A 22060-nucleotide genomic window follows, 5' to 3' on the forward strand; every position below is an offset into this window, starting at 1 on the left:
ATGAACTAATAAACTAACAAATTTCACCTGCCCAAAGGCTCCTTATCCGGGCTGGAGCGCTACAACTGGCACCCGAACAGGAACAGGAACAGGAAGTACACACCAAAAGCCCATAAAAGGCGCTACTACGAAAATAAAATAAGCAAAATAAAGCAACACTGTTTTTCATATTTCCAGAATACTCTGCTGCAACAAAATGAAAATTAAATTTAATAATTGCATAACATATGATATGGAACACCCCTAACTGAAATATTAAAAAACATAAGAACTTTATCAGATTTGTAACAGAATGATCCAGAATGTCATGATACTAATAATAATAATGCACTCCAAATATCTCCATATATCCAGGATTAAAGTAAATCAAAAAAATGATACTGGACAGATATAATCTGTCTCTAGTAGATATATAATGGGAAATGAGAACAGTGTGATTTTTTTCTTTTGCTAAAAACAGCAAAAAAGTAGTACCTTATAGTGATAATTAGGGGTGAGTGATATGGCACGATATTTCAGGGTATAATATCGTTTTGGCGATATTATTGCATATGATACGATATGGCACACCCCTAGATGGAACTACAAAGTGCTCCTACAGTTTTTAAACTGTGCAGCGAACAGAACTAGCAAAGACCGACTGTAGAGTATTGCGAAGTTAAATGTGTGTTTGTGTTTAATGGAAACAATATTGATATTACACTGTATTCATGTCTCTACCACTGTCTCTCTCTCTCCCACACTCACTGGCCAACTAAGTTTTTTTCCCGGCCGTGTCCCAGTTCACTAGCCGGGGCAGCGGTAGTGTATTGGACGGCGACCCTGACGACACAATTTTTTCCTTTCTTTTTGGTTTTACCTGCTTTGAGATAAACTGTTCTGCAATTGGGTTCAACAACCCTCTGGGCTGGAGAGCTACTCATCTGTACTACTACTACAAATGCTCTATGTCACCTTTCAGTAAAATAGGATTCAGAGCTATATTGTTTTAGTTTTTCACAATTATTTTTACCCACTACCTCAGACATCACTAGTCCACTGCATAATACGTAACTCCCTGTTTAACTCCTTGTCATATTTTATTTGAGGTTGATGTACTGTACCGTATGGTCAGGGGATTCACTGGTGAATTTTTTAAAGCACTTAACTCAATACTGCAGGCGCACGGATGAGGAAAAAAAGGCTACAGTGAGCTTAAGTGAGAGCATCTGGCACAGTCAGACCTTGCTGCAGCTCTGGGAGTGTGGGTTTAGGCTGCAGCTGGAGAGCTGCTCGCTGACCCACCGCCAGCAGCCCAGCAATTTGTCAATACTGCCCACTGGCCCAGTTTATGCTTTAGGGCCAGCTCTCCCGTGTCCAACGGCAGTCGGCTTCCAATTATAGCGGCAGAGCTGCTACACGGTGCCGCGCCTTGCCTTCCCCAGCCTGCTTTCCTGAATGACTGGAGTCATGTGATCATAAGATCATAAGAAAAGACCTTTCTGTCTAAAAAGGAGAAAAACCAGCAGACAGAAATTTGAAATCTGAAATAGTAATCTATAAATGACACATAGCGAAAACCTCAACATGATTTGGCAGGAAAATACTGTAGCTTAAATTAATGTAACAGTAAATTATTAACAAAAAAAATAAGCCTTTTATATAGTATATATACGCTAAGGTGTCAGTGCTGAGTATAGGAGGTAGTGGTGGTGGTGTTGGTTGGGGTTTTGGAGGGAGCTCTCTCAGGGAAGCTCCCAGCATGCTCAGCATCTGCACTTTCTTATTTGTTTTTGGTTTATTTGCACAGCTTTATGTAGAGGTGTTTATGTGTTTGTTTAAATACATTAAATGCCAAAAAACCCACCTGGCCCTATGTAAAAAAAGGACCCCAAATTAATTAACTGTGATTAATAACATTCTTCGGAAAGCTGAGTTCATTCACTAATTTCATTAGTCAGTACCATGCCTGATCACCTCCAGATCTGTAGAATTAAGGAATCACCTGTCTGACAACATGAATGGAAATTCATCCAAAAGGGCATGGACAACTCATCTAGGAGGTCCCAAAAGAAGAACCCAGAACCAGCTTTAATGATTCAACAATAAGGAGGGGACATCTTGAAGATCCCCAGGACTTTGAAGAAACATTGAGTGGACTGATAAAAAAAAGTGAAACTTTTGTTTGGAAGTTGTCTGCCTCGTTACATCTGCAATTAACACAGAATTTCAGAAAAAGAACATTATACTGAAAGTCAGATCAAATATTGTGGGTAGTGAATTGGCCAAAATTCCACAACAGAGGTGTGAAAGACTCATTGCTCATTGTTATCGCAAATACTTGATTGCAGTTGTTTCCGCCAGGGGTGTCGCAACCAAGTTATTCGTTTTAGGGGAAAAAGACCTTTTCACATATATCTAGATTAGTTTGCATGGATTTTTTCTTGTAATAAATTTAATTATAGTTTAAAAACTGTGTTTTATATTTACTCAGGTTGTATTTGTCTGATATAAAATGTGTTTGTTAAAGCTGATGTCTGTAAGTTTTGGTATTTAGGGCTCTCTCTTGTGAGAATGGGTAATTGCACAGAGTATGCGGAAGAATAATTTTAAACTGGGCGGGTGTGATGCAGCCTCCTTTCAGAGCGGATGAATCCAATTCCAGGTTATGTTCAGTCAGAGAAAAAGAGAGCGCCCTCAGTCAGAAACTTCTTCTTCACTCCTTCGTTTCTTTGGTTTTACTATGAGTAAAAGAGCTACTGAGGACTGAGTTTCCTCTTCTGAAGTCTTCATTGCTCCACTAGCCGTTCGGGTTCAGTAAAACTGAGCCGGATCCTCTTTTAGAGGCTGAACATATGACGTAAGTATGTAAAGACGCATGATGTGGCCAGAAGAGCTTCTGTGAAAAGCGACGCAACATTTTTTTTTTTAGAATGAATAAGTTTGGCTTAGCAGGGATGGTCGTTTTAGCACGCTGGCACCATTAAACACAATATTTTATCCCCTCTCCACTCAGAGATGCTTCTGCTTTCAGTTTATAAATGAAAAACTAAGTATAAAAACCATTAAAAAACAAAGAAATTGTGTAATACACTGTGTAACTCTCTAAATAATGATTGCAGTGATGGCTCCAAAGTGCATGTATGACCTACTGTAAATCAAAATCCATCACCAAAGCCCTGAATATCCACCTTAAAGCCCCTATCACACAGAGGCAAATAAATAAAATATAAAAAATACACACCCCATACCCCATGTATGTGTCTCTGAGTTTTAATGATGTGTGCAAAAAAACCCTTAACACTTGTGAAGATTGACGAGCAGAGCTTTAAACCCATATTATCCTGTCTTGCCCCATGATTGATTGAAATCAATTGCCCGATATGAGCTATAGGTTTCCAAATATGCCCTCACTCCATATCGTAACCATAAATGATGATCAGTGATCTAGTATCCGTGAATCGTCCCAGTAATAGATGCTGTTTAAAGAATACAAATGCTCTACCAAGGCCGTGGAACATTGGACGTTATTAATCACTGCTGTATTTTTCCCATGTCAGTGATATTACCCATCTGTCAACACACAAAAAAAAACCGCACAAATCAAGGTTTAAGCCAGTCAATAGATCATCTAGCTGAATGATCTGCAATACAATAATGAGAGTATGGCATTAAAGGGCTTGAGGGTGGATTTCCAGGGGCTTGGTGATGGATTTGCAGAACATCACATGCACTGTGGAGCTCTTGCTGCAACCAGAATGTTGTGCACCAAAGGAATGAGCATGTAGACTGTTAAAAAAAGACTATAAAAGTGAATAGTACATTTTAATTCAAGGGTGTGCTTTAAATTGCAAACTAATTATCAATACTAACAAGTTATCGAGGATGCAGTGGCTATAGATAAAGGTGTCAAAAGTATCCGGACAGGATTAGTTTCTCAGGGGGTCCTGTGTTAAGTTTCTCTCTGTGATTTTATTCCCATCTGGATTAGACAATGAACAATTGCAAGAAAAATATGTCAACCCTTTGGGATTACTTGGATTTCTGCATAAATTGGCCATTAAATGTGTTCTGATCTTCATCTAAATCACAACATTAGACAAACACAGTCTGCGTAAACTAATACCACACAACACATTATATGTTTGCATGGTTTTCCTGAAAAACACAGCATGTTAATATTCACAGTGAGGGGGGAAAAGTATGGGAACCCCTAGACTAATGACTTTTCTAAGAGCTAACTGAAGCCAAGATATGATGAGATTGGATGTGTTGTTTAAAGCTGTTCTTAGAAAGCATTGCTTGATGTGAATCATGCCTCCCACATACTTTTCCTCCCTCACTGTGAATGTTAACATGTTGTGTTCAATAAAACCTGCTCAGACACACAAAGCGCCGCACTGTTAAGTGTAACAGGTAGGGGCTCTCACTCTCCCTGAGTTTTGGTTGAGGATTTTGGGCTTTGGTGGCCACCGTAGTTCTGGAAGCAGTCTCCCCCCTCCCCTCTGTGTTTGGGCTGCTGCAGGTAATTTAGCTCCAGATGTATTTAGCCACAGTCAACATGCCTTGGGCAAAGCTCGTGCTTCCCTGGATTACTGGGCCATATAATTGCAGGACTTGCTGCTGGTTCGCTGTTTAAGGGGTTTCTGCCAGAAAACGGGTGTCCCTCTCTCTCCCCCTCGCTCCCTGGATTCTCCACGCTGTTAGCTGCTAGCGGTTAGCACCAGTACCCTTTCAAACATCGCATAAGATACGAATGTACCAAAGTCAGAGCTCACCTGCCACTTAAAGGTAATGCCACACTGATAATGGTGCACTATAGATAGCTGAAATAGGGCCCCAAGAATGTCCTCTGTTGCACAGGATAAGTTCTTTAGAGCAGGGGTGTCCAAACTACGGTCCGCGGGTCATTTGCGGCCTGTTCCCTGTTTTGGAGCGGCCCGCGAGGTATTTTAGAAATAGAATGAAAGTTGGCCCGCGGTTAAGCAGGTTTTTATAATGTGAGATTCAAAGTTTGAACGCTAGGTGTCAGAAACGGGCCAAAGAGTCTAAAAGCAGAGAGGGTGCGCATTTCTAGCACAGAAAAACGGGGCAAAAGAGTCTAAAAGCGGAGAGAGTGCGCATTTCTAGCGCAGAAAAACGGGCCAAAGAGTCTAAAAGCAGAGAGAGTGCGCATTTCTAGCGCAGAAAAACGGGCCAAAGAGTCTAAAAGCGGAGAGAGTGCGCATTTCTAGCACAGAAAAACGGGCCAAAGAGTCTAAAAGTGGAGAGAGTGCGCATTTCTAGCACAGAAAAACGGGGCAAAAGAGTCTAAAAGCGGAGAGAGTGCGCATTTCTAGCGCAGAAAAACGGACCAAAGAGTCTAAAAGCAGATAGAGTGCGCATTTCTAGCGCAGAAAAACGGGCCAAAGAGTCTAAAAGCGGAGAGAGTGCGCATTTCTAGCGCAGAAAAACGGGCCAAAGAGTCTAAAAGCGGAGAGAGTGCGCATTTCTAGCGCAGAAAAACGGGCCAAAGAGTCTAAAAGCGGAGAGAGTGCGCATTTCTAGCGCAGAAAAACGGGCCAAAGAGTCTAAAAGCGGAGAGAGTGCGCATTTCTAGCGCAGAAAAACGGGGCAAAAGAGTCTAAAAGCGGAGAGTGTGCGCATTTCTAGAGCAGAAAAACGGACCAAAGAGTCTAAAAGTTAATTAAGGAGTTTAATATTAAGAGACATCATGAAATTAAACATCAATTTGAAAAATCTTAGTTTACACAACACTGTCAAAGATAGATAAAGATAGTAAGTAAAGTAAAATGATGTGTAAATGAAATAATCAGGAAAAAATGTATTATTTAAAGTGGAATATTTCATTATTTGTTTTATTACAGAGTGTGGCCCGTGACTTTAAATATATTTCTCCTTCTGGCCCCCAACAAAAAAAGTTTGGACACCCCTGCTTTAGAGTTACTATTCTCAGGAACCTCAAGTTAACAAACAGCCCCCCAGATAAGAGCACCTAAATGCTTCTTCACAGAGTATTTTGGTTTGTTTAACACTTTTAAGTTACTACATAATTCATTATGTGTCCCTTCACAGTCTAGATGACTTTAGTATTAATTTACAATATAGGAAACAAAGTAAAAACATTAAATGAGGAGATGTGTCCAAAGGGTCCAAACTTTTGACTGATATCCTCCACTGTTATAAAAGTCAGCGATGCAATGATGCATTTAAGATGCAACCAGCATTTTCCTGTCAACCACACCGTGTCATTTTCCCAAGCTTTGTTCTTTGCATTCCTACTTCACCCTCAGTGGCTGCATTTGACTTGCAAATAACAAGCAGTTTGTTTAATGGCTGGAGCATAAGTCAAGAAAAAAAAGAGCCGACCTTGACGAGGATTTTGCCTTTGAGGGCTTCAGGCGAGGGCAGGAGTCCAGACTCTTCAGCGCTGACGGAGGACAGCTCCAGCTTCTCCCCCAAAACCTCCACCAGATACTGAGCCATCTTCTTCTGCTGGGGAACGCTGCAGTGGTTCTCTATGGAGAGGATCACTGGATACCTAAAAAAGGTAGAGATATACAGTATCTTTAGATTTCAAGTGTTTATTAGTAAACCATATTCATTTTTAAGCTAACTGCCATCTATTGTCTTTAACATGGCAGAATATGATATCATTCCTTAGTGTAAATCTGCTAATTAGTTTGTTTTTATGCACATATACAGCTCTGTAAAAAAATAATAGACCACTTCAGTCTTCTTTTCAGTCATTTCTGAATCAGTTTCTCTGATTTAGCTATTTATAGGTATATGTTTGAGTAAAATGAACATTGCTGTTTTATTCTACAAACTACAAACAACATTTCTCCAAAATTCCAAATAAAAATACTGTCATTAAAAGCATTTATTTGCAGAAAATGAGAAATGGCTGAAATAACAAAAAAAGATGCAGAGCTTTTAGACCTTAAATGATGTGAATAGAGCAAGTTCATATTCATATTCAAGTTTTAAGAGATCAGAAATCAATATTTGGTGGAACAACCCACAGTTTTATGCATCTTGGCATGTTCTCCTCCACCAGTCTTACACACTGCTTTTGGATAACTTTATGCCTGCACTCCTGGTGCAAGAATTCAAGCAGTTCAGCTTGGTTTGATGGCTTGTGATCATCCATCAAACTCTTGATTATATTCCAGGGTTTTTTTATCTGGTAAAATCAAAGAAACTCATCATTTTTAAGTGGTCTCTTATTGTTTTACAGAGCTGTATGAGGTAAGTTAAAGTACAAAATATATTTTTGCCAATTTTTGCCAATACACAGTCTTAATCAATATGTGCAGATTAACTTAAGCTACATGAACACGATTTTCTGACATTTCAAATCTGATTTTTAGTTTAGGCTGTTCACACAATCTTTTTATCGTGGCCTGTATCTGAAACATTTGTCTGAAAGCTATGCTTCACATTAAGTTTTACTTTAATCCCAGTCAGAATCTCAAGCACTACATATGAGTTTAAACTACAGCTGAGCTTATCACTGAGAATTCATTCCAGCTTACTGAAAAAAGTACATGTAGTTTGGTCACTATTTTTTTTTTACTTCTTTTGACGATGCAGCTGCTACCAGTAGCCACATTTGGCCAATTTATTAGAAACAACACATGACTGCGGCACAAGCTTTCTAAGCTAGCTTTCTAGTATTGGAACGAACACATCAATCACACCAAATATGTATGTTATGGTCTGTTATCATGTTTTTTTTCCCGCCACTTAAGTCCTCACTCACTGCCCCTGTCCATTTTCCTGCCTACTCATGATCACTTTCTGTTTTCCTCAATATCTTTTTTTCTTCTGTTTGATGTAAAAGTTGCTGCATTGCTGCAAATCAGATATGTATCAGATTTCAACACCACATATTGAAGTGACTCAGATAAGAATTGAAAATGTTAGTTTAATGTGTTTTTCCAGTTTTTTTTTTTGTTTTTTTTTACGCTTTAGTGTTCCTTATTTTGTTCAATAAATATATACAGTACAGGCTAAAAGTTTGGACACACCTTCTCGTTCAATGCTTTTTCTTTATTTTCATGAGTACTTTATTTACATTGCAGATTTTCACTGAAGGCATCAAAACTATGAATGAACACATGTGGAGTTTTATGTACTTAACAAAAAATGACCTGGCCTCCACAGTCACCGCACCTGAACCCAATCCAGATGGTTTGAGGTGAGCTGGAGCACAGAGTGAAGGCAAAGAGCCAACAAGTGCTAATAAACACCTCTGGGAACTCCTTCCTTCAAGACTGTTGGAAAACCATTTCAGGTGACCACCTCTTGAAGCTCATTGAGGGAATGATGCCAAGAGTGTGTAAAGCAGTAATCAGAGGCTTATTGAGGGTGGCTATTTTGAAGAAACTTCAATATCATTTTTTTATTTTAGTTATTTCTCCTCTTTTTGTTAAGGACAAAACTCCACACGTGTTCATTCATAGTTTTGATGCCTTCAGTGAGAATCTACAATGTAAATAGTCATGAAAATAAAGAAAACACATTGAAAAATGACAATGGTACAAAGGCTCAGAACTGGAGCTTCCTATATAAGCTAGCGCTTATATATATATTTCTTTATATGTCTTTTTCTATCACAACATAGAAAAAAAAAGAACAATGCAACCGTTTATTGTTCGATATTTTCAGAGGCAGAGAAAATGCTACACTGTGCCATTTTACACATAGCGCTTCTGTAGATGAAAAGAATGCACAAATCATCATCTTAACCTTCCCGCTGAAGAAGAACTCCCTCAGGGAGCTTACAAACTAGCATATGTTTAACATTCCTGTCATGACAAATTGGTAGCTTGAAGGAAAAGTGGAACGGCGGGCCAAAACGGCCGCGTGTCAGAACTGACACGTTCTGGAGCGCCGAGGAGAGACGGGGTCTAAAAATAGGGCTTTGTTTGCAACAACTTCCAGAAGCCGTGGCTGTGTGTGCATCTCGTTGGCACCTTTAGCAGCGATGGTGCTAATGAAATATGAAGAACAAAATGAAGTGTGCACACGAACACATGTGCAGATGTGTGCACTCATGCATGTGCAGCACTGAAGTGGGCTGCTGTGCACAATACACATTCTTCTGCATGAGCAGTGTGTTCCTGCCTCTCCAGCCCTGAAATAAAACATGTCTAACATATCTAAAAAATATACATATCTAAACCCAGTGTAGATTTTATCCATGAATAGAATTTCCAAAATTACATATCGGATATGAGACAGATGCTAAGATGGCTTTTGTCCTGTTAGACTAGTCTTATTGAGAAATATCTTATTAGCCAACACTGGGTTAACTTATTTATGTATTGCTCTGTTAATAAATCTGTTAATGTTTTTGCTAGTTTTTGATTAGACAGTAAGAGCCCTATTTTAGCAGCTTGATGAAGGATAAAGTGTCAGTGCAGGAAGTATACCTAAGAACAGTAAAAGTATGTTCAATTAGGTAAGGAATACTTAAAGTGCATTTTCTATTTAATATACTCAATGAAAATACACATTAAATACACTTAAAATGCACTTTAGTGTAGTTTTTTCTTTTCCAGTGTCATTAGGTGTACACAATATGTGCATCAATATGCAAAGTAGTACATTTACAATATGCAATAAGTGTGTTAAAAACAGTGTTGAGCACGTTACTTTGAAAAAGTAATTAGTTATAGTTACTCGTTACTTCTCCAAAAAAGTAACTGTTACTAACGGAGTTACTCCACTATAAAAGTAACTAGTTACCAGTAAAAGTAACTATCGCCTTACTTTTATTATTTGCCCGTCAAAAAAAAGGAAATCAATTATGTATTTACTATTATTATTAGAAAAATAACAAACGAAAATAAACCCAAAATGTTGACAAAAATATATTTTATATACGAATACGAATAAAAAAAAAAAATGAAATTCTCCACACAACCAAAGAAAATTACTAAGACTTGTAATCTGGGGGTGAAATTAAACAAACCAAGCCACACTTAAAGGAAATATGTATATACAAACAAAACAAAATAATGGACAAAAACAACAATCTAATGACCGTTAAAATGGTATTAATATAACAGTTTTACCAAAAGAGAAAGCAGCAGCACCACAAAAACCGGAGCAGCTAAAAAGAGCTTAACGTCCTTAATTCGGAACTTGGGCTGTCCACGGCAATCACTGAATTGATTTGAGCGCCCAAATCGTCACAATTGTGCCTCACTTCACCACGCCAACCCACCTAAACCTACAGGCACAGCGGCCAGAAGCTCAAGTTCACCGGAAAGAGGAGGGGTTAACCAGGGCAAAGCAAAGTTACAACAAAAAAAAAGTTCATAGAGCGGCTAAAGTAACGTGCAGTAACAGGGTGTCGGAAATGGTAACTGCATTATAGTTACAGTCAGAGTAATTAGTTAGATTACTCGTTACTGAAAAAAAGTAACGCTGTTAGTAACGTTAGTTTTAACGCCGTTACTCCCAACACTGATTAAAAATTATGTTTGATAAAACACATAATTAAATCTACTTAAGTTTGAAGAAGATATACTGTGTTGTATTTAAATATAGCTTAATTACAATTGAAATATACTTAAATTGCCATAAGTAGTTTCAAAATAATACATTTTGTGTGTATTTATTTATTTATTCATTTTAATGCTAAAAGTATGTACTTTTTAATGTCAAGTATGCTTTTAAAAATATACTTAAGGGGGCTTCCGGTATGAAGCCAGAGGGGTGAGATGTGCGCAGAAGGAGCTCCACAAACTTTTGATCATTTTTGCATAAAAGGGGATAATTTATCCCTTCAAAACAGGCAAATTGACTTTCCCAGTGCCTAAACTCGATATTTGTTAAAGGATCATGCCGAAACCGAAGCGCCACGCTCTCGACTCAAGTGAAACGGAGGATGCTAGCACTGCTGAGGCTAGCACTAAGCTAACTCTGCTGACACTGCTAAAAGAAATGCTAAAAATATACTTGAATGCACGCTTCTTTTACAACGATGTTTTGGGAATAAAATTAAATAAACCAGTCTGCATGTCGCTTGCCACTCCTATTAAGAGCCAGTGGAGTTCTGACTTTGGCGAATTGGTATTTTAACAGCGCAGAGCTTCTGTGCTTCTCAGCAAAGGAAACTGACCTGGGCATTCATACTGTGAAGGTGCATGATCAGGTCATTTACAGGAACAGCAATGTTATTTTATTTAGTATACTGTTTATTGTTGATGTAAAAGTTTGGTTTGCGTGCTGCACTGAGTGAACGTGGTGCAACAGCATAGCTAAGATAGGTATGGACGTCTGACTGTTGACTGTTGTCAGGGTTGTAATCAGTCAGTGGCTCACCTGTGTTTTCCGCCGGCAAGATAGCAATACAACCAGAACACACTTGTACTTGAACACACTTAATTTCCAGACCACCACACCCATTGGTGTAAATATATTCCCTACCTCTGTAGATGCAGGGCTTGAAAATAAAGTTTATGATAGCATGCTGTCACTGCAAAAAACTACATTTTAGCAAGTGAATTTATCTAGTTTCAAAGCAATAAATCTTATGTCTTGCTTCGATAAGAATTTTTAGTCTTACTTAAGCATTGAAAATGTAAGACTGTTTTACTTATTTTAGAAATAATTATCTAAATAATCTAAATTATTTTGACCTTATTTTAAGTAATTTGTACTCAAAACAAAAGTTTTTTCTGATACTTGTGTAAAAATTTAAGCTAGAAAATAAATTCTTAAAGCCTTACTTCACTCATTTTGTGGCTTTTTCATTGCTTATTTTAAGAATCATTTCTAAGAAAACTTTGCTTACCCCATTCGCAGATTTTTTTTGCTTAATTTAAGCATTTATCTCTCGATTTAAATACATTTTATCTAGTTTTTGCCAATGCATTTTTTGCAGTGAACTTGCTAGATAACACATACGGATGTCCTTATGTCAGTTACCATCTAGCTGTGGTGACTACTTTTGTTCCCTTGTCAGTGGAATCTGAGTTTCATAAAGTCAGTTTAATTGAATTGTTGTTTTTTGTATTTATGACAATGGCATACAAGTAAATTATACCCTGCAATTGTTGGGGGAGGAAATAAATCTTACATAGTTTTGCATTAATATTGACAAAAGGGGGACAAAATGAAAATAATCCGAAAAATCACCGAAACCCCGGACAGCTCCACTGTTGGCTCATTATTTGCCTGCTTCTTTTTCAAGATTTTAAATCTCGCCCTAAACAGTGCAACAGTTTTATTCAGCTCCTTGTACAACAGCTGCATTATGTTTTTTATACATCCTTACTCCTGCAAACTGTTACTGGAACTGGATTAGGCTTAACATGCTCAAAACCAATCAAATATTCCTGGATTGTCTCTGTTCACAGTCCACTGGATTTGATCAGGATGTTAGTTTTCAGTGAATCAGAACATTTAAATAAGAATTTGACAAATAAGGTTAGCTAAAATTGAATAAACATACATGCATACATTTTCCTGTACCTAAGTAACGAATGCATTTGAGAAACTCTGTTACTTACTGGTTCTTTACAAATGCATATTTGTTGATGGTTTCAATGACGTCTTTGAAGAGGATTTTGGAGGTTAGGGTGTAGCCGTGGTGCACAATTGGCTCCCCGTCTTGACCATCCCAGCAGTCCACTGCAGGATTCAAGACAAGATAAATATAAGCCCAGAAAAATAAATCTAAAAATATATACAGTAAGAGATAGGAAACAGCAGCAAGGCCATATTAACAGTATTATTAGCACAAGAAAAATACAAATACAAAATGTTGGTGTCTTTATTATATAAATATTGTAATAATAAACCTTTCAATGTTTTTACAGAATATGAAAACTAAGTAATTCATACCGAACACTGACTAATTTATTTGAAGTCAATTTGCAGTGTTTCCTTTCACTGCAGGCCCACGCTCCACTCCTTACCTTCCAAGTTAGCTGGCTACATGTGACTTGACATTGACATGCTTAGAACAGCACTACTGAGGTAAATTCATGACGAAAATTGCACTGTTGAGGTAGCTGGTTAGCTAAATGTGTGACTACTATAGCACAGCTATAAAGTAAATTTATGAAAAAAAAAAAATAACACTGTTGAGTTAGCGGGCTAAATGTGTCACTATAAGAGAACTATAAGTTTATGATTTGAATAGTGCTGCTGAGGTAAATGTTTGACTGCTGGAATATTAAAATATTATCTGTCCGATAATTCCGTATAATAAATAATTGTAGTTTTGTAATTGCTTTCAGTTTGAGAAGCAAGACAAAAAGTACATTTTGCAGTGTTTCCTTTAAGGGCAGGCCCACACTCCTTAACTTTCAAGTTAGCTGGCTACATGTGACTTGAGTAGCTCTGCTTAAGTAAATTTATGATTAGAATGGCACTGCTAAGGTAAATTCATTACAAAAATAACACTGCTGAGGTAGCTAGTTAGCTAAATGTGTGACTACTATAGCACAGCTGAAGTAAATTTGAGTTGAGTTAGCTGGCTAAATGTGTCACTATAACAGCACTGTAAGTTAATGATTTTAATAGCGCTGCTGAGGTAATTGTTTGACTGCTGGAATATTAAAATGTTAGCTGTCCAATAATTACATTTAATAAATAATTAAATACGGTAGGTAAATTTATGATTATGATTAGAAAAATTGCACTGCTGAGGTTGCTAGTTAGCCAAATGTGTGACTACTATAGCACAGCTGAAGTAAATTTGAGTTGAGTTAGCTGGCTAAATGTGTCACTATAACAGCACTGTAAGTTAATGATTTAAATAGTGCTACTGAGGTAAATGTTTGACTGTTTTGCTGGAATATTAAAATGTTAGCTGTTTTGTTATTGTTTTCAGTTTGAGAAGCAAGATTCCTTAATTTTTCCTTAATTCCTTAATTCCTCCACATTCCTTAATTTCCAAGTTATTTCCAAATGTGACTTAAGTATCTCTGCTTAAGTAAATTTATGATTAAAATGGCACTGCTGAGGTAAATTCATGACAAAAATTGCACTGCTGAGGTAGCTAGTTAGCTAAATGTGTGACTACTATAGCACAGCTGAAGTAAATTTATGACAAAAATAACACTGTTGAGTTTAATGATGTAAACAGAACTGCTGATGTAAATGTTTGATTAAAATGTTAGCTGTCCAATATTTACTTAAAATAAATAATTGTAGTTTTGTAATTGTAAAAAGCCAAAAGTACATTTATGCTTTTTACAATGTAAATTAGTCCATGGTAATAAAAAAAGGCAAATTTAAAGGAAACTAAATAAATACTAGATTTTTAAAAATAATTGAAAGAAATGAAAAAAAAAATCTAGTATTGTAAACTTGAAACTAGTATTTAGACTAGTTAAAAAAAACGTACATTTGCTGTACGTGATACATCACCTACTCCTACCTAGATTTATTCAAAAACTGCACAACATACATTTTTATTTTATTTTAATATAAAATAGGACCTTACCTTCCACACATCTGCAGCCTGCCTGCAGCACCCAGGCGTACATGTCCACCCTGGACTGGGACATCAGCTGGTCGCCCATCAGATAGGTGTTGTGAGAGGAGGCGATGAAATAGTTGCAGAGAGGCTGGGTCATTTCCTGGTTGACCTCGTAGTGCTCGGGGTTAAAGATGTCTCCAGATGGACTTCGCATGTAACTGGTGAAACCTGCGCGGGCGGAATTTGACCGGTGAATAGATTGAAAATTAGAGTGGCTATTTTTACAGGTTAAAGGGTCAGTACATGATAGTTATTCTGTTTCATTTCAGCCCATGTAGGAAGGTCTGCAGATTCACAGCACTTATCTCTGTTCTAGGGTATGTCTGCAATGCCGGTTCAGCGCTCTCCATCCTCTAAATCTAAAGCTGCTGGACGGTGCTGATGCGGTGCTATAATGTGTCATCATGAGGCTAAAGGTTAAGTTTTCTCTGGATGTGTTTGAGGTGTTTCATTACTCTAAAGGGCTCTGAATTTCTGAATTTATTGTTGTTATAGTTTGTTAGGTTTCCTAAGGTTGCATTGCTTTTAGGTGGATTTAAGTATCAAAAAGACTTGTATTTTTATATTATATATTTATTTGCATGGAACATTATTTTTCTTAGCGTGTTTTTAACTCATTGTAAGTACCTTAGGCTTTCTCAAAGGTTCCTTAAAGCTCCTTCATGGCTTCCTCCACATTTCCATATTGATTGTTATTGATTTGCTGCTTTTATTGATTTTAAAATCTGGTTTATGCTAATCAGAATAGATACCATTCCAAAGTTTGACTTCCTATTACTTCAAAATCCTACAGTAAGATCACTTGTAACTTTTAGGATTAATAGTATGTAATGTATTCTTCCGGAATTTTATGGTGTCATTTGAATACAGTTTGATTTGCTGGTTTTATGGGACTCCAAAATCTGGTTTACACAAAACCGAATGGACACTTTTCCGAAGTTTGACTTCTAATTACTACAAAATCCTACGGTAAGATCACTTATAACTTTTAGGATTATTAGTATAAAAACCTCTGGAATATAATCAAGAGAAAGATGTATGATCACAAGCCATCAAACCAAACTGAACTGCTTGAATTTTTGCACCAGGAGTGGCATAAAGTTATCCAAAAGCAGTGTGTAAGACTGGTGGAGGAGAACATGATGCCAATATGCAGGAAAACTGTGATTAAAAACCAGGGCTATTCCACCAAATATTAATTTTTGAACTCTTAAAACGTTATGAATATGAACTTGTTTTCTCTGCATTATCTGTAGTTTATAGAATAAAACAGCAATGTTCATTTTACTGAAACATATACCTATAAATAGCAAAATCAGAAAAACTGATGTTCTGTCAAAAATAGCCAATAAGCACACTTTCAGTGTTTCTGAGAATAGGAAAATTAAGTAATTTAAACCAAAAACTAACTCATATATTTGAAGTCACAATAAATGGATTTTGTATAATTTCTTGTTACTGACTGGACCTGAAGAGCTTATTAAATGGCAAAAATAAAAGGAAAAATTTGGTTGTCTGTGTAATTTTTGACTTTCGGTGTATATCATATTTGTCACACAAAAATATAGTATCTTCAAAATGTCAAAATTTACAAAGAAACAACTTTCAAAAGGACTCAATGTAAATTATTGTAAGTCTGTTGGTCAATTTATCATGAACTTTTGACACAATGTTAATTTATATATCGTCGCTGTCCAATGAAAAACATTCATCTCAAAAAACAGCATCTTTACAGGAGGAAGGAAAAAAACCTTCTAAACTTTCAATAGTCAATGTAAAAAGATTAGTTTATTTCAGGTCATTTTGAAGTGTTTCTATTGGTCCGTTCATCAAGAAGTTTTGGCACAGTGTAAGGGACTGTTTGTCTGTTCGGATTATAAATAGTAGTAAACTAAAAATGTAGTAAAAAATGGAGATACTAAAAAAATCTAGATTGTATCTTACCATCGATCCCCAGAACCCCCTGTTTCTGGTTTTCTGGACAGGGCTCAAACTTGGCGACGATTTCCAGACAGTGCTCTTTGGTGACCCTCGTCATCTGAAACAGACGCAAAACCGAGGAGAGAAGTTACACAACAAGCACAGCAAATCAAATCTGCAGGTTTTTCACATAATTTTAAAGAAGTAGAACGACATCAGAACACTAGAAGTGTTTACCAAAGAGAGTGAACCTAATCCCATTGAGAAACATCCTCGCTCTCCGGCTGCGCAATCCGATTCTGCCGGCCGACAGCTGGGCCTTAAATGGGCTGATTAGTCGATCAGATTTCCATCCATGCCAATCAGCATCAGGCCCCCGCTAACGCAGAGGGTGGGGGGGGGGGGGGGTTGGGGGGGCTGGTTTGGTGGCAGTTTGTGTCACCTACAGCTACAGCCCCAGTTCTGCACTACCCTGTGCGCACGAGCTCAGTGTGTTTACTGGTGCTTAACCACAAGCTGAGCTCTGGGATAATTGGCTTGCTCTGCTTAGCTCAGAATTCTTGTTTTGCTTTGTGAGACAGAGTTAAATTACCCATCATGAATCTAACAGTGAGCTTTAATGGCATTCCCCGGCTTTCAGTTGTTGGTAAGAGATAAGAGTCTGCTAGAAAGTCCTGCTGGAGGTTGTGGAGAAAATCATAACTGTTATTCAGCACTTAAGTTTACTTTCTGACAGCAGAAACATTAAATGACAGTTTCTCAGTTTTCTCAGTGGGGATTCTTAAATAAAAAACACTTTTAATGCTAGAGGATAGAGGAATATCTGCTGAAGAAAGAAAACATCTACCATGATTTAATAAAAAGTGTTTAATGAGAGTTTCAAATGTTTTCTGTGATGCCAATATTTCACATTACAGCACAAACCTCCAGTGTATTATTATTATTATTATTATTATTATAATGCAGTTAAACCACAATTCCATTATCACTGTTTATTAAAATTGAAAAACTTGAGTTAAAGAGCATGAGAAAATACGATCTGTTTGGTTATAAAAACTCCACGTGTTAAAATAGTTCCATTGCTGCTCTGTTTGTAGCTGCACTGTTTGGCTTGTAAGCGCTGCATCGTTGCTAGTTTACCTGTATGTGGCGGAGTAATATATGGAGAGCTTCGGTTACAGTGCATTACTGGCTGATAAAGGCATGGATAATGGATAATAGATAACGCCTCTCAGCCAATCACATTGCAGGGTCGGAACACACTGCCTGTGTCTGTCCTGTGTTTTTCTCTTTTTGGTTTTCTGTGCTCCCGCCCTGTTATCCTATCTTGTGTTCCTAGCCATGTGCTTTTTTGAGCACATGGCATTGTTTTGTTATTGTCCTGTCTTCGCCCTGGCCCCGCCCTATCCATTAGTGTTGTCACCTTTTGTCATGTTTGTAACCCCGCCCCCTCATTTCCAGTCCTCACCCTCCTTGTGTATAAATAGCCCTTTGTATAAGTGTTTCTTGTCGAGTCTTTTCTATCCTTGCTGTCTGTGTGTATTTGTACTAGTTTTGTGTTTCCTGAGTATTTGTGTTTCTTCAATCCAGGTCTGTTTTGTGAACTAAGTAAGTGTGCCTAGTTTGTTCATGCTTTGTTCTAGTTTGTTAGTTTCTTGTTTTATTAGTTAAGTTAAGTTTTGTTTTGTTTTATTAATCTTCCAAGTTTTGTTTTTGAGATACCCGTGTTTGTGTTCTGTTTTCATATGTCTTATTTATATAATACATTAAAATCTGCATTTACGTCCATCCCTTCTCATTCGTAACATGTGGTATAACTGTATTTTTATATCATTCTTTTTCATTTAGAGTAGTTACAAGATGGGAGGTCCATTTGTTATATCTCAAGATTATACAGTATCTGATGAGTTAGAAAATGTATCATTTTTATGCAAAACCGAATGGGCTTTTTTTCATTAGTTGAAAATTCATTACTGCAAATCGTATAGTAATAGAACTTTATATGTATATCATTTATTATATGCAAAGGGCTCTTTATGAAATTATGATAAGCATTCAATTTGCTGCTTTTATAAAATTCGAAAAAAAAAAAAAAAAAAAAACCCAAAAAAACGAATGGATACCTTTCCTAATCCTTTTTCTAATCCTAATCCTACAGTAAAATCACTTATTTTTTTTAGGATTAATAGTATGGACTGTGTTCTTCAGGAATTTAATGGTGTCATTAGATAACAGTTTGCAGATTTTATTGGACTCCAAAATCTGGTCTATATACAACCAAATACACAATTTTCCTACATTTGCCATCTCATTAATTCAAGTTCTTACAGTATTTTCACATGAAACATACAGAATGAATACTATTGGTATACTGAATAAATGTTTTTTTAAGACAAGATATTTGATAATCCTTTGATTTTTTTATTTATTTTTTATTTTTTGCCATCCCATTACATCAAATTACCCATTTCAAGACATTAGTGTTATCATTTGTGTCTTTAATAAGACTTAAAATTGTGGTTTATAAAATTAGACAGAGGATTTAACCTAAAAATAAAAGATGTATTTTATTTTTAATAAGAGAAATGTCTGTTTTTTCAAAATGTTTCACTGTTCTACAGACAGGCAGTTGTGTGGTGTTCGGGTCTGTGGGAACCATTTACATTTTTCATCAAATGATACCAAAAAAATATTTTTTCTAACTCATCTAACTCATTGGCATTGGCTAATTTTTTTGTGAAAAACATATATCAAAACACATTTTCGATAAACACACACTGTACACCCCCCCCCCCCCTACACATTTATATTACATACAGTATGTTTGGCCAAGGGATAATAAACATTGCTTCATTTGTAAATTTGAAACTAAACAAATGTTCTACTCATATCTTGAGTTTAATTCATTTTCTTTTACATTTTATTAAAAAACTAATAAAAAAAGAGTAGCACTTTTTGAAAGAAATGTAACATAAGAAAGGTAAAGGGCAAATATTAACCATGTAAGCTGTTTATATTGCTTGCAATTTAGGTGAAGCAAGCATGTGCAAAGCATTTTAATGTAAAATTGCTTAATTTTGCTGAATTAAATACAATTAACAAAGTAAACGAGTAACAAATATATGAACACCACACAAGGGTTAAAATATGTTTTTTGCTTCTCCCCCACCTGCTGTGAATGCAGCTGCCGTAAAACATGGTTTAGACACAAAATCCCACTTTTGCACTTTCATCTTTTTCTCAAGAAAACATGTTACTTTTGCATCGCTTATATATAATAACATGCTTTACATTTTTTTTAAATATTCTTTTATTATTATCTTTTATTTTTCACAGCATCTGCACTGTTTATTTTACTGTTTATAACTTTCAATTCAAAAATATTTATTTATACAAAAAGTTATACAACATTAAGGTTAAGGTTAATCTTAATTTACTGCATGTCAAAAAAGTGAAAGGTAATAAAAAAATACAAAAACAATCTCTTAATTTTTTTTTAATGCAACAAAATTAAGAGTGTTCTGATCTGAACTCACCTCATGAACTAAACTCAAACTCTCAACACTGCCCTAGGCTTAACACATAATTATAATTAACCCAGACAGATTAAAAATAGATTACGGCAATGGAAGTTTTCCATGAAGCATTAATAATAATAATAATAATAATAATAATAATAATAATAATAATAATAATACAATTCTAAAGTTGTAATCTGCGGCTTGTTTAGTAAAAAAAAGGCTTTTAGAACGATGTCTGATTTCTAAATAAAAAAAATGCCTTTGGTCCTAATAACAGAGAAGAGTCAGGCTACATATTAATCACCAAGCTTATCAAATTACATGCCTGAGTTGAGAAAGAGGGCATGTAGCCGGGGGGACGTATTAGAAAGCTGGGGAAATGCATGCACCTACGACACGCAGATATACAGCACAAACTGGGTAGAAAGAATCAACAGAATAATAATATACTGTATACACTTTTCCATATATACAGCTCTGGAAATAATTAGGAGATCACTTCCGTTTATGAATCAGTTTCTCTGATTTTGCTATTTATAGGTAGATGTTTGAGTAAAAGGAACATAGTTGTTTTATTCTATAAACTACAGACAACATTTCTCCAATTAAAAATATTTAGAGCATTTATTTATTTATGGCTGAAATAACAAAAAAAGATGCAGGGCTTTCAGATCTCAAATAAAGCAAAAAGAAAACAAGTTCATATTCATAAAGATTTAAGAGTTCAGAAATCAATATTTGGTGGAATAACCCTGGTTTTTAATCTCAGTTTTTTATGTACCTTGGCGTCATGTTCTCCTCCACCAGTCTTACACACTGCTTTTGGATAACTTTATGCCTCTCCTGGTGGAACAATTCAATCAGTTCAGCTTGTGTGATCTTCCTCTTGATTATATTGCAGAGTTTTTCAATTTGGTATAATCAAAGAAACTCATCATTTTTAGGTGGTCTCTCATTTTAAGTGGTCTCCAGAGCTGTATTATAGACACTATTTTTAAAGAACACTTATCAGCCTCATATATAATTAAATAGAAATTGAATTTAGAATTCTTATTGTTTAAACAGCCTATATCTTACATTTTTCACTTTATTTTAGTTTTTTTACATACAGTTCCAGTCAAACGTTTGGAAAACACCTTTTGTTCATTGTTTTTTTTTTTTATGTTCAGCATTGTAGATTATTACTAAAATCATCCAAACTATAAAGATAAACACATTGAATTATTTAGTAAACAAACAAAAGTGTTAAACAAACCAGAATACATTTTACATTTTCGATTCATTATAAAAGCACATCTTGATTAGATGACAGCTTTGCACATCTTGGCTAGATTTTCTCAGTCAGCTTTTACTTGAATTTTGAACCAAGAGTTACCTCTGTTTATATGAGTTACCACCCTCAGACACTGCAAGGTAACAGCACCCCAGGTAAGAACACCTAAATTCTTCACAGAATATTTTGTTTTGTTTAACACTTTTAAGTTACTACATTATTACTTGTGTGTTCCATCTGTGCATATTTGCAGGGAATCCCTTTATGATATATTTAAACAGATTTATAGGTTTCTATCATTTTAGAAACCATTTTTAAACCATCACAAAGCCTCACCTTTTGCTCGTTCTCGAGGAAGCGTGCCAGGTCGTCTGTGTCCAGGTGGTCTTTATGGTTACTGTAGGTCAGCATCAGCAGGTACAGGTCCCGTCGAGTTGACATCATCTTATAAAAGGAGCAGAACTCGTCAAATCCCAGAGTTCCCTGGTTATCATCCGTATCCGCTTCCTGTAAAAAAACAAAGCACTGTTAGTAGGGAGGTTACTGTACATCATTCTCATACAGAGTTTCCCAATGGTGGAACAAGCTTCCTTCCACTACCAGATCAGGAGAATCTCTCACTATCTTTAATAAACTCCTGAAGACAGAGCTCTTCAAAGAGCACTTACTCTCCTAACACCTCTAACTAACTACCTTCTACTACCAGATCAGGAGAATCTCTCGCTATCTTTAATAAACTCCTGAAGACAGAGCTCTTCAAAGAACACTTACTCTCTTAACACCTCTAACCCCTAACTAACTACTTCTAACCTAATTTCCTTCTTCCCCTCCTTCACTTCTCTATCCCATTATTTCTCT

General features: G+C 36.3%; 1 protein-coding gene across 1 annotated transcript in view; it reads right to left on the minus strand.

The window, feature by feature from the left end:
- plch2a (phospholipase C, eta 2a) overlaps positions 1 to 22060 on the minus strand; it is a 111357-nt gene that overhangs the window by 47446 nt on the left and 41851 nt on the right. The window contains exons 5-9 of the mRNA XM_049485540.1: positions 21539 to 21709; positions 16433 to 16526; positions 14453 to 14656; positions 12510 to 12630; positions 6349 to 6520 (exon numbers count right to left, since the gene is read on the minus strand). Of these exons, the coding sequence (XP_049341497.1) occupies positions 6349 to 6520; positions 12510 to 12630; positions 14453 to 14656; positions 16433 to 16526; positions 21539 to 21709 (762 nt within the window). The remainder of the gene's footprint in view (positions 1 to 6348; positions 6521 to 12509; positions 12631 to 14452; positions 14657 to 16432; positions 16527 to 21538; positions 21710 to 22060) is intronic.

Source organism: Astyanax mexicanus, chromosome 12 (genome assembly GCF_023375975.1).
Source record: "Astyanax mexicanus isolate ESR-SI-001 chromosome 12, AstMex3_surface, whole genome shotgun sequence".
Lineage (NCBI taxonomy): Eukaryota > Metazoa > Chordata > Actinopteri > Characiformes > Acestrorhamphidae > Astyanax > Astyanax mexicanus.